The following is a 13581-nucleotide window of genomic DNA, read 5'->3' on the forward strand; positions in this document are numbered from 1 at the left end:
GCACAAACCCTCCCAAGGGGGCGAAGCCGCCACCAGCGCGGCTCTTATCGCAGAATAGCACCGACAGCGGGACCGAGAAGCCGCCCGGTCCCCGCAGGCCCCCGCCCGCCGCCCTCAGCCCGCCCCGCTGGGGCCGCGTCCCGCCCTCTCAGCGCCGTTTCCAGCCGGCGGTGTTTGGCCGGTGCACGGCGGCGGAGCGAGGCGGGAGATCTGCAAAAGGCGGCCGGAGCTCCACAATGTCGTAGGTATCGGGGACGGGTGGGAGAGCGGGTTAAGCTCAGGTTGAGTTCGGCTTCAGCCACCGCTCTCCGCAGCGGGGCGGCCCCTGAGGCTCCGGGAGCCGTTGGGGCGGGGGGGCCCGCGGGGGAAGCTGCGAGGGGAGCGCTGCTCCCCTCCACCCTGCGGGCTTCTCATACGGCAGTAATCTTGTTATCTGAGGAGAATTGTGCTCCTCGGGTTATCCCGGGGGAGGAGGAGCACGCCGGTGCGTGGGGAAGGGCGGGTTTTGTTTGTAGCTCTGTCTTTTCAACGGTTGGATGGGAAATATTTAAGATGGTGGCGCCTTGGGGCAGAGCCGTTATCCGGAGGGTGATGCCTACCGGTATGGGTGGTACTTTCTGTATGTTCACTACGGGAAAGCCCTTGAGGTGCTGGAGCGAGCTGAGAGAAGGGAAAGGGGCTGGAGCACAAGTGTGATGGGAGCAGCTGAGGGACCTGGGGGGTTCAGCTGGAGAACAGGAGCTGAGGGGAGACCTTCTGATCTCTGAACTGCCTGGAAGGAGCTTGCAGCCAGGGGGGGTCGAGCTCTGCTCCCAAGGAACAAGTGTCAGGACGGGAGGAAATGGTTTCAAGTTGCGCCAGGGGAGGTTGAGGTTGGATCTTGGGAACAATTTTTTCCTGGAAAGAGCTGACAGGCATTGGAACAGGCTGCCTTGGTGGAATCACCATCCCTGGAGGTGTTTAAAAGATGCGGAGATGAGGTTCTTAGGGACATGGGTTAGTGCCAGAGTTAGGTTATGGTTGGACTAGATGTTCCTAAGGATCTCTTCCAATCAAAATGATTCTGTGTCTGCTCCCAGCTTCCCCAGCTGAGGGGAGTTTGTTTATCTCTGCTCACCCTGTGGATAAATCCTGTGAGACTCTGTGGTAGGGGGTGGAAGAGCAACAGGAGCCATGGCATGGATGGGTTGTGCTGAGTGACTCCTGGGCTTTGTGCTACTGTGGGAAGGTCTTGCAGGCCTGTGATGATAAGGTGTTCCATGTCCATTTCCATCAGGCTGTATCTCTTAGAATAATTTTAGTTGGAAGAGACCTTCAAGATCATGGAGTCCAACCATAACCTAACTCTAGCACTGAACCATGTCCCTAGGAACCTCATCTAAATGCCTTTTAAACCCCTCCAGGGATGGTGACTCCACCACTGCCCTGGGCAGCCTGTTCCAATGCCCAACAGCCCTTCCCAGGAAGAATTTTTTCTAATAACCAATCTAAACCTCCCCTGGAGCAACTTGAGACCATTTCCTCTTGTCCTATCACTTGCTACTTGGAAAAAGAGACCAACAGCCTCCTTTCAGATAGTTCCTGTGGTCTCCAATAGGAATAAGTCCTGTTCGTATTTCTCCTGTTCTTTGAAATTCATCAAGCAATAGTCATGTAAGTCTGATGCCATTCTTAGCATCATGGAATCATAGAATCACAGGATGATTTGGGTTGAAGGGACCTTCCCAGCTCCCCCAGTGCCACCCTGCCATGAGCAGGGACATCTTCACCAGCTCAGGTTGCTCAGAGCCCCATCCAGCCTGGCCTGGGATGTCTCCAGGGATGGGGCATCCACCACCTCTCTGGCCAACCTGGGACAGGCTCTCACCGCCCTCAGCATTAAAAAAAAAATCTTCTTGTGTATCTTTGCTAATCGTGGGCTTCTGAAGAACAATAAAGAAAATGCATAGGATGTTGTTAACTTCAAAAGCAGTAAGGTGAGGCCATGAGACTGAGGATGCCTATATATAGGCCTCAGATATTGTCCAAGTTTACAGCTCTTTATGTGATTTCAAAGATAGCTTATGTTAGAGCTAACATAGGTTCCGACTTCTACAAGGCTTTCTCTTGACCACTGGAAGTTGAAGTAATCATGCCAGACAATAGCAAGAAAAAGGAAACATCAATAAACATGCTTTGGGTTTTTTGGGGAGTTTAAGTCTGTTTCTCACTGGTTGTACAGTAAGCATAACTACCATTTAAGCTGAGCATAGAAAATGATCGTCCATTTTTTCTGCTTTTTCAGTTAATAAGTCATTTTTGCTGGCAGGTTTTGAAGATGAAGCAGTATGTAAATAGCGTAGAGGAGTTTTCTTTTTTCCCCAGGGAAAGAAGAAACTTAAGAGGAAGCTGACTGAAATGGCTTCAAAATTCACTACAACACTCCTTAGGGTATTTTTAATGAAATAATATAATCAAGTACCTGATTCTGTATGTTCTTTTTTGTGCATTATATCTGTTACCATTGCATTGATTCATAAATGAATTGTGAAGGACAGAAAGTTAAGTGCATGTGGAATTAAAAACAGTGTAAAAAAAAACCAATTTCTTTATAGGAAGTTAAACTGCATACCTAGACTCTCGCTGTTAAGCAGTTCCTCATATAAGTGGTTTCATCAAAGCACTATTCAAGTGAGTAAAGGTCTCCTGGTATTAGCAAGGAGCTGACAATATGATCTGGAATGATAAATGAACAATATGCTATAGCAGTAATATGTAGTTCTTTAACCTGATAAATATTATGGGCAAAATAATCATTGCAGGTTGAACAGTTAGCTATAAACACGGGCCATCATACTCTGCATAGTTAAGAACATAAATTAAGCCTTGTCAGGGAATTTTTAACCAATTCCAGGGTATGAAACTCGGGTAAATGAGTTTTTGTGTACTGTCATTTCATATGCCTCATCTTTCAATCTCCTGTTCTTGTTCATGCTTTAACATTTGATTCCACACCATAGCCAAAGCAAGGCTTGTCCAGCCATATAAAAAAGATGAACGGAACTGGAGCCGGTGCTCTTCCTCCATGGTGTTTCCTAAAATACTTTAGGCATTTTCTTTGCACCTAGATGCGTGTATTGGGTTTTCTCCATGTTCATCTTTTGAAAGACCTGAGAGAAGACTCTTTGTCCAACTGATTCTTCATGTTAGATGTCTCGATAACTTTTGTTTCAGTGGTCCTAGTTTACCTTCTCACATTGTGCCATCAGAAAGACAATCACTAAAAAAAAGAAGTCCAGAAGCAAACCAGGCTGCTGGCTAGGATGAATTGGGAAAAACAAGGCAAAGTTGAGCTCCTGAAGCCAAAACTGTCTATGCAGCTCCTTCCAACATTGAGGTGCTCACCTGGAGCGAGGCTTGGGATGTTTGCAGGGATTTTCCAGGCCAGCAGAGAGAAATTCAGGCTGGTTGCAACTCTGTTCCTGTACACCATACTTGACGGACTTTACAGAGAATAGCCTTGACCAGTCCACAACCTTCTCCCTAAGAAATCTTCTAAATGTATATAATTTAGTGGGATTTTCATGTGGTTTCTCATTTATCTTCATCCTACAGCTGTGTTGAGTCCAGATTCTGCTTTACTTTGGCTTCCAGCTTCTTTTGAAGTCTATCATAAAAGCTTCCATCGTAATATGCCTTAGTATAACATGCAAATGCATTGCCCCCTAGAGCATCCTTTCAGAGTAGATGTATTAATAAATATAATGTTTCTCTGCTGCCACTGGGATGGAAGATGTAATGGAGTCTGCATTCCTTAAGCAATATGGGGTTCTAGTTAAAAGATAAATACACTGTAAAGAATTCCATCAAACTCTGACAGCTTTGACTGCATTTTGGCAAGAATTTCAGATGCTTTTTTAATTTAAATGTTACCTGTTTACTGGCTTTTTAAAGATAGAATGCTTGTATTCTCCTTTTAGTAATAGAGCCAGTTGTGAAATGCTATTCATGTAAGACCATTACCTGAGTTATATTTCAAAGATGTGTTTTCATTCTATTTTTCCAAAACTTAAATTTACGTTTTTGGAATAGTAACATAAATTTTTAAGGGAATTAAGTCATCTTAATCCCTTACAAGTCAAAACATTCTTTTTCAAGATGGAAACTGTGAACTAAGTTCTTGAAATATGATGTATTTTCTAAATCTTATTTAATTTGATATAATACATATGTTTCTTGGGGATTGTTCTTATGAAGATTTTAAATTTTTTCCTCATTGTTTTATATCATGCTTTAAACTATTGTTAAGATTTAGGAATGTACTTTAAAAGTTTCAGGTGTCTCTGGGAAAAATAGTCTTAATTTATGTTGACCTTTCTTTCCTTTGAGCATTTAGTCTGCATTCAATAAAATTTTGATGACTGCTCTTTAGAAGACAGCTGTACGATATAAAGTATTATAAATATTCAGCTTTCCTCTTCTAGCATTGCCATTAACAGCTGGGCATCCAGTTCAGCAGAGCAGATTTCGCAGAGAGAGCTTGGCGTGTTCCTCAATCCGTATAGGGAAGAAGACTAAAAAATAGTTTCTTATGGTTTGGGGACCTGTAAAGACATAGAGCATCTGTTCCCCAGTTAAGTCATAGTCTGGTAGCACTGAATCATGTTAAGAGCTGAAATGATGGGAAGAACTACTTTTTTCACCTTGGCTGTACCTGTGCTTTCAATGTCTAATGCGTTATTCCTACTAATGGCAAAATAATTTCAGCCCTTGCTCAGAAGGTATGTAAATGATAATACTTTTGCATTTTTTCATTGTTTATCATCTTTGAGAAAGAGACAAATATACAGTGCGATTTCGCTTCAGTATCTTGATTTTTATCTCTAGTATAAAATGGAGAATTGGATTTTCATATCCAAACACTTTGTCCTTCTAAACAGGCAACATTTTTGTTACACAGTATTACACTGTATTTAATGAGTTAGTGTATTAGCTTTGAATGCGATTAGTTTTCTTGTGTAGTATGAAAAAATGTGAAGCATAAGAAAGGAAAATGTCTTTAAAATTGCAGATTATAGACCTTACTACCAGAAGTCTTTGTCTCCTGATGACCATAAAACTTGTCCATGTTTTTCTCTTGCAGAGTTAAGAGAGCATTAAAGCTGGACACTGTTAGAAATGATAATGTAAGTATTTTTTGGTGTATGGAATTATCTGGGCTGTGTATATGTGTGTGTACATCTATCTATATGCACATATGTATATAAACATGATATTTCATTAGAGTTGCATTTATATTCTTACAGATTGGGTGTTGTCTAGAAAAATCTTCACTAGGCACAAAATTATTGCTGAAAATGTTAGTATACAACTTATTGTATTCCGTTTGTCATAAAACTGCCTGGCTTTAAGTAATGTATATCTACATGAATCACTTGAAAATTAGTGGAGAAATGTGCATGTTTTTATTGCCGTCACTATTTACCCAAGTGCTGAATGAGCTAAGATCCGTGGTGAAATCATTTATTAGAAATTAGCTCCATCATCCTGGAAGCAAATGTTCTGCCCTGTAATTGTATGTGTAACAATATGGAATTACGATAATGCTGTAATCTGCATATTATAAACTGCAAAATTGAAATGAAAACATTAAAGGCATTTTCATGTCAAGGACATAATTACCTCCCTCAGCTAATCTGGCATAATGAAACAATAAAGTACTAACACTGCTATAAATTTCACCACAGTTATCACAATAAAAATAAAATTGTACTGTTGCTATTATTTTCTGTAAATGCAGCTATAGTATCCTCCCAGTACCAGCATGTCATGACATATGTCAGTTTATTATCTGCTCTTACCAACAGTGGGTGGTGCTGCAGACATCAAGACAGAGGAGCTGTGGGGATGGCAGTGTTTAAAGGAGGAAAAAATTAGAAAAGTACATAGAGCGAAATAGCTGGTCAGCAAATGAGCTCCAAATAAATCTCCATGTCTGCGGCCTTTTGAAGAGATTTGTTTATATGCAGCGTATATTTGGAGGTCTCACTGGTATTTAGCAAAATAGAAATTTGCCATTTTAAGAATTTTCTATGTCGTTTTTTGGTTTGCTTTTTGAAATTTAAACAAAGGTAGCAAAATACCGCAGTGGCACTAAAAAAAAAATCATTAGCAATTTAATTAGCGGCTTAGTGTACCATTACCCAACTTGTTCTGCTCAGAATGCAGCTGTGACTGTAATTTTGCATCTGTTTCTTGGGCTGTAGGGATGTTTTTGTAGATGAGTGGTCCAGCTGAAATGACATGCAATTCTTTTTCTGCCTGAAAGCTCCTCCTTCCCTGCCCCCTCCCCGTAAGATGAAAATAAAGATTTACTTGATGGTAACCTGCGTTCAGGTCCTTGTGCAGCCAAAAGCTTAACAAAAGCCCATCTGAATGATAAAGCTTTTACTGGAATCTCAGTAACAGAGGTTTATACTGTGATTTTTAGTTCATACAATGCCTCTAACAGGTGCATGTCAAAGATTTAAAGTGTACCAATTAAAAATTGCATAATAGGACTGAGACTCTTCTTCCTGGAAGATAAATTCTTGCTGCCAAATAAATACTGGCCTTTTAAGTACTACAGTAACTTTTTCCAGCTAAGTGCTCCCAGGGGTCTTAGTTCGTATCCAAAAATATGGTGGCCAAGGTGACTGCTGTTCAAGCAGGAAAATTATCCTGAAAGTGTAAGCAGATTGGAGATTCTTTTTCAAAGGAGATTTGATGACATTTAAATGCCTAAAGTAGCATTGATACTTTACTGTAATTAGTATTTAATTTAAAGATTATTTGAAACATTTATTTAACCTGTTTGTGGAAAAATACTAGTGACAAGATGCTGAAGGGTTGCTTTGATGATACTATGTTTCCAAGGGTGGGGAAAAAAAAAATCACTAAACTAGGAAAAATAAGGCTGTTTCACTGCATTTACACAGCCCTTTCAGCTCTCAAGAAAATTTTGAAAGGGGCTGGAAAAAGTAGTTTTGCCCAGAATGTCTTTTCTTTCTTTACATGTTAATACAATGAAATCAGTTGTGCACTGATTGCATTCTCCTCTCTAGAGGTGGCCAGTCTGCTTTGGAAGCAGCCAAGTGACTTTATCTCCTTGAAACCAAATCTAGGCAGGAATAGGAAACCCAGCAATCTGAAGCCGTGTTTTCCAGCTCGCTACCCGGTGTACGTTCTAATCTTTTGTTTAATTACTGGATCAGCTGGTTAAGTAACAGTGAAGTACTGTCAGTCTTCTAATAAGCATATTGCTTAAAACTTCAAATTCATCTACCTGGAAAATCCTGTAGCCACATAATTGGTGGTTTCTAAGAGTGTGAGATGACTTTAGGGTGCAACTGGTGCCAATGGAGTCTCCTTTAAGTGTCCTATTTCTGTGTACATCTTCTTTTTGACAGTAATCATTGTTCTTCTCAGTTGGAATCAAGTTGTTACTAGAGCAGAAGCCTTTTATGTGCAAAGAAAATGTGGTTTTGGTTTGTTGTTTTGTTTTGGGGTTTTTTTTCTGTATATTAGCAGTGCAGTGAAGTCCCAGTTTCTCAGAGTTTCAATTCAGCATCCAATCTAGAGAGTGAACTGTGCCCCAGATAATCCCAGTTAAGATTTCAGAATTGCCGACTGGTTCTTCTGGGGTGCAATATGTAACTCTGCTGATAGGAAAGGTAGAAGGCAGTGTGTGTTCAGTTTCCAGAAGGGAAATTTGCAACTGTTGTAGGTTGAGATGGACGTAGGTAATTTATCTTTTGCCAATATTAATCTAGATTCTTTTTCTTTTGCTACGTTTTAGCCACCTGATGCAACACCTTTGAAGACCAAAAAGAAAAATCTGAAGTCTTACTCACCAACAACAGGAACATGCCAAATGAGTCCATTTTCGTCTCCCACGAGCCATAATGCACAAAATCTCACAAATCACCCATCAAATGGTTAGTTGAACATTGTCTTTCTTACTGCAATATTTTTCTGGTTACTGGCTTGATTTAGTAACTTATGTCTCTTGTGGTATGTTCAATTTCTTTTTCCTTTTAAAGAATTTTCATCTCTTTTGGAAAAGCCAATGTTGATTTTTAAAACTTGAGTATTTTTATTATAAATCTTGGGGATGTTTATTAAACAAGTTTTGCTTTCTGTTGATCAATATTTAAAAATGCTTGACTTTGGCTCGGCAAAAAAAACACCCCTACACTGGCATATTTGTCAATAATTGCATTAATCCCACAGGTTAGGCATGTTTATGCTAACAATATCCTTTGCTTGCTTGCTTTCTAAATCCCACCTATCATCAGCAGGACTGGTACATACTATTTGATGGTGACTTTGTTCTTCTTTGGATTATAGGTGGAGTTGTTCTGAGGTTGCTGTGTGCCACTTCAGATTATTGCAAGGCAGTCCTAGTTTACACTTCCAAGGCAGTTTTTATAATCCACAGCTGAGGTCTGGACTCTCTCCTGGTCAGGAAAGCTGGAAAGAAAAAATGTGTGCAGCTGAGGCATGTTTAATTTTGTGGCCCTTTGAGAACTGAGTTTTGCAATGCAAGTCCTGGTTTATGTGCTTCCAGGTTTCCAGTGGACGGACAGGCTTAGCCATTCTTGCCAGTAAAATAAATGCGTGCATGCATTCATACATACACAGAGCATTTCTCAGCTCTGAGCCTTTCTCTATAAATATTGAAAGTTACATAGATTTTATCAAATCAAAGCTAAAAGGGTAGCTTTGCATTCTTTTGCATATTTTTTTCTATTGTTTTTCATAGTAAGGCACTTGAGGGCAATTTTTCATTTAGCTAATGTAACACCAAATGTCATTAGCTCTAAAAAATATGCCTTCTGATAATTATATTATTTCTAGTTTACTTTAGGATATATGGCCACTTAGTTACACAGCCACAGTTTTTGAGGCAATCTATGACTGCTCAAGAAGTATATTTTCAGTAGGCTGATCCACTTTTATGACTATATAGATTGTGGTCTTTTTAAGTGTTAAGGAACCATTAGGTCATCTGCTGTGACTTTTTAATATTTAAAAAAAAAAAAAAAAACAAAGAGGCTTTCATGTTATCTTTCCCATATAGAGCCCAAGATCTTTTATTTCTTTGCAGTACAAGTCCTAGGAAGCTGTTTAAGTCTTGATTTGAAGACTTCAAATTATTTAAAAAACAACAATAATAATAATAAAAATCCATCACTTCCCTTGTTAGCAAGTGCCTTGTTCAGTTACCTTCGCTATTAAAAAAAAAAAATCTCCTGTCTGATTTTGAATTTGTCTGGCTTTAATTTTGAGCCATCAGTTCTTGTTCTGCCTTTTTGTTGGGTTAAAGTGCTTCTTATGCCCCATATATTTTCAAATTTATGTGCAGTAATTGAGGCCTCACTAACATTCATGAATTATGATGAGTAGAAATATTCTGAGCAGGATAGAATAACCACTGTTCGAAATTTATCTAGATGTCTGCAGATTTTGCAGTAGCTATTGCACCATATGCTCTCATGAGGGATCTGAAAAAGTGGCTTTTTCCTCTAGGAAAAAAGGGATTTTTGTTTTGTTTTAAAAGAATGTTATAATGAAATTTTGGGATTCTGTCAAAACTGGAGGAACTAACAATGGAAATTACTGGAAGGCTTCATGCTGAAAATACTACAATCTGAGCTTGACATCCTTTTTCCTCATTAAAAATAGCAGAGAACTGGAGGAAGCATGGCAGTGTCGGGTGTTTTGGTGGCAGCATAGCTACACATAGTTACAGGCCTGTGTGCAGGGGCTTTGGTTTGTTTTTTCTAATTAGTAGTCATGCTAGGAAAAGAAATAGAAGCTGCTATATCCTAATTCTCTATTGTGCTGCCCATCTTCATTATGACCCGGCTTTGTGTCCTCATCACCTGGTTGTCCAATAGTTTTAACACAGTCTTGTTTTTCATGAGCACTCGCTGCCAGTCGAAACATTCACAACTTTCCTGGCAAGCTCTGTGCTGGATCCAGTTCTCCCCAGAACGGCTGTTGTTCTACACCAGTGTAATGCTTTTGAATTGGGCGTTTACCGCTGGAACCAGTACGAAAATTATTGTTTCAACTATTGACATTCCAAGAAGCAATTGGAGGAAGAATTAGATGGATTTCTCCCCATTCTTTCAGCGACTGATAGCATCTCAACTATTTGTGCAAACCTGCTCTCTTGAAAGGATCTGTATTTTAGAACACCCTTGCCTTCACAAAATTTAATATATATGCTGTTGATGGGTATTTAATGTTGTGGCCTTTTGGGAACCATGTTGAGATTTGCAGCCAAAGGCCTGGGTTATGTGCTTCCTGGTTTGGGATGGAGGGAACAAGCCTGTGTCTGCCAGAAAGTCAGGATCAGCCGCAGTACCTGCCCTGTCTTGTGAACAATTCCTCCTCTCAAAACTAATGGTTTCTTTCCTCTTGACTCCTAAAAAGGTGATTATTTGGCACAGTGTGTATCTCCACGCTTCCACTTAGCTCACATCCAGAAATCTTCAGTGACATTTTATCAGGGCTTTAAAGTACAGGGTGTTTGAAAAAGATGGACCCAATTTCAGAGCGTTACTGTTTGTAATTACCTGCTTTAATGACCTTTTCCCTTTGGTTTTATTCAATGGCACTTTGGTGACACAACACATGATAATACACAAACGTTTGAAAATCTACTACGAGTTTTAAAACACATTCAGCATTTGCATGACATGCCTTATCTTCGAGGTGAAAGAGGAAAGGGGGCAAAATGTCTTGTATTAAAATGCCTGTCTAGTGGGATGGCAATGGGAAAGGTGAGCACGTACTGTATTTCCATACTGATATTAAGTATGGACATCGGGGAACATTCTTTTTGCCTATAAAAAGACTGATCATGTGATCCTGGCTGACATTTAGATGGATAATTATTCAGTAATATAGTACTAGCCATCCTTTTTTTCCCTGTGTTCATGTAGCTACAAGATGGTGGTATAATATATAAGACTTCCTCTTAGATCACAGGTTTCAGGTCATCCTTTTAAACACACTTTCTCTTCCTCTGAAAAGACCCTTCTGTTTTAAGTATTGTAGTGTTTTAGTAGATTATGCATATCACCTGTTAGAGTATAATCTAGATTCTATTTTTCTTTGACCAATATGTGAGAAAACAACTGAATGAAAATTATTACAAAATCCATACCATGAGCTATGAAAACTTATTCCACATTGTGTGAAGTACACAAACTTGCAGGCATTTATCTCTGGGGAGACAGATGGAAACTACCTGTCTTGTGAACATGACTTTCTTTTGAATAACAGTGTGAAGGAGCGCCTCACAAAAGACTAAATACCTACAGAATGCTAAGGTTATTCAAAAGTGACGTTTATTTTAGGAGAAGACATGAACCAACCCAATTATAAGATAGTGTGTCCTTATGATGCTGTCCTATATATATGTCCTATTGGGCAGCCTGATAATTCACATATTGCCAGCTACCCAAAAATCTCACAACCCTTTTATGACATAAATTTCTAAAATAACAATACTAAATCTTCACTAGTTTCTCATCATTGTTGGCTAACATTTTGAACATCTACTTTAAATTGATTTATTTTTATTAAAATCAATCCAGGGTGCTGCCATTCCATAGTACTTGTCTAAAAGTAGTATCTGTTTGATAATTGATGACTGATTAAAGTGCAAGTTCTATGAGTATTTGGTTTTAAAATGAAATCTTTTGGGGTCTTAACCTTTAGCTGCTGTAGTGGAACAGCTTAAACTTTTATAGCACCTTGTCATTCTGAGACATTTTTAAATGTTTTACAAAATATTAAAATTAAATGTTAATCTATCCTTGAGTGCTGATAGTTGTATGTAATAATTTAGATCTAGCAAGAAGAAATCAAAGTGTTTAATGCTTAGTGTAGCCTCTCTTTTTTTTTAGTCTGATGTCAGAAAGGAGGCGTCTTACAGTGAGGTGTGCAAAGTGCCTCATTCCTGAGGGTCTGTTGTAGGATCAATGCATTTGTTAAGGCCACAGTGAAGACCTGTTGTAGTTTCCTCCAAATATTTCACTTAAAGGTGAATTTCACCTTAAAATAACAGCTGTTTGGTATGAAGTGTTTGTAAGAATGTGTCTATATCTGTTGGAAGGACAGTAGATAAGAACTAAATTAAAGCACCTTGTAAACTTCTTTGGTGACAGAAAAAATAAGATTTTTCTTGGGTTTTGGATTGACGAGTAGAGTCTGGCTACAAGTACAGAATTACTGGTATGCAATTTTAAGTCATTAACTGTCAAATGCACTAATGATCTCATTGTTTAAGGGCAAAACTGTTATCAGAAAAAAAAGCATGAATAATTCCTCTCCCTCTTTGTATGTATACATGGCACAGGAGAATAGAACTGTGTCAAGAAAAGGGAGCAGAAGCAAAAGAGAGACTGAGAATGTGACCGTTGAGGGGGAAATTCTTAGGAGGGATGCAGTCTCTACCTGCACATCACCCTCTGATACACTAGTCGGAGGGTGTACTGACTTTAAAAATAATAGTAACTGATACACAACATAAAATTTTAATCTGTTTTTTTCCAATATTATTTCTATCTGAATTGTATGTGTAAACAGATGTAAATTCAGAAAGTCTTGTGATTAGGGGTATATTGCTATACATAACAACACATGTAAGGAGGGCTTTTTAAGTGACTGTTGGACAATCTCAAGTAAATGGCAGTGAGCCAAAGATGTTATTTCAGTGCAGCACTAATTTTCTTAACCTGATCAGTGTCACCGAAAACATCCCCCTGTCCTCCTGCTTTCGGAAAGCATCTGTGTTAGATACTCATCTTGGAATCTGGTCATCTAAGAATGTCCAACCTACAGTGACACCAAATTACCAACCCCACATGTGAGCCTTGTTTTTATTAACAAATCCATGGGAATGGAGTTTTGTGGTAATATCCTATTCCTATTCCTTCACAGAAACGGACAACTGCTCAAAATATCAGTGCACTGATGGGGAAATATGACTCGCCATGCAGAATAATGGCAACTGGCATGTGATTTATTACACCCCATGATATGATGAGCTAGAATATTATATTGTCAATATAGCATGTCAGAGCCTTTAGAAGTAATTTGCAGTATCTCTTTGTAGTTGTTTACAAGATGGAGTTGGGGGCCAAGCACTTTTTATTAAAGGAAAATGGAGGTTTCATTGCTCAGTCATTAGAGTATTTTCTTGATAATGCTCTGTGCTAATACACTGTGTTTAGGCAGTTAACAGCATTTAAAACAAAAATCTGCGTAGAACACAGTAACTATGTGTCAGAATTATTATACTAACTTCCGATTATTAATACTATAATCCTAAGGTTTCCACAAATATTAATATAATGTGAATTGATGAGAGGTCAAATTACAAAAGAGTAAATTGTAGTGAACTAAGTGAGTTTCATTACAAGGGAATCTGTCCTGATTTGTACTTGAGTTTGGGGTTTTTTTCTCTTCCTAAAAGATCATTGAACAGTCGGGGTTCATACTTAGACCTTTTTCATGTGCTTCAAATACTCGATATCTTATTTT

At 39.0% G+C, this 13581-nt stretch overlaps 1 protein-coding gene across 1 annotated transcript in view; it reads left to right on the top strand.

The window, feature by feature from the left end:
- Window positions 1-116: 116 nt before the first annotated feature.
- Window positions 117-13581, top strand: part of ITGB3BP (integrin subunit beta 3 binding protein) — a 28148-nt gene continuing 14683 nt past the window's right edge. The window contains exons 1-3 of the mRNA XM_082053197.1: window positions 117-241; window positions 5123-5165; window positions 7817-7955. Of these exons, the coding sequence (XP_081909323.1) occupies window positions 237-241; window positions 5123-5165; window positions 7817-7955 (187 nt within the window). The 5' untranslated portion in view covers window positions 117-236. The remainder of the gene's footprint in view (window positions 242-5122; window positions 5166-7816; window positions 7956-13581) is intronic.

Source organism: Streptopelia decaocto, assembly GCF_964273445.1.
Source record: "Streptopelia decaocto genome assembly, chromosome: 5".
Lineage (NCBI taxonomy): Eukaryota > Metazoa > Chordata > Aves > Columbiformes > Columbidae > Streptopelia > Streptopelia decaocto.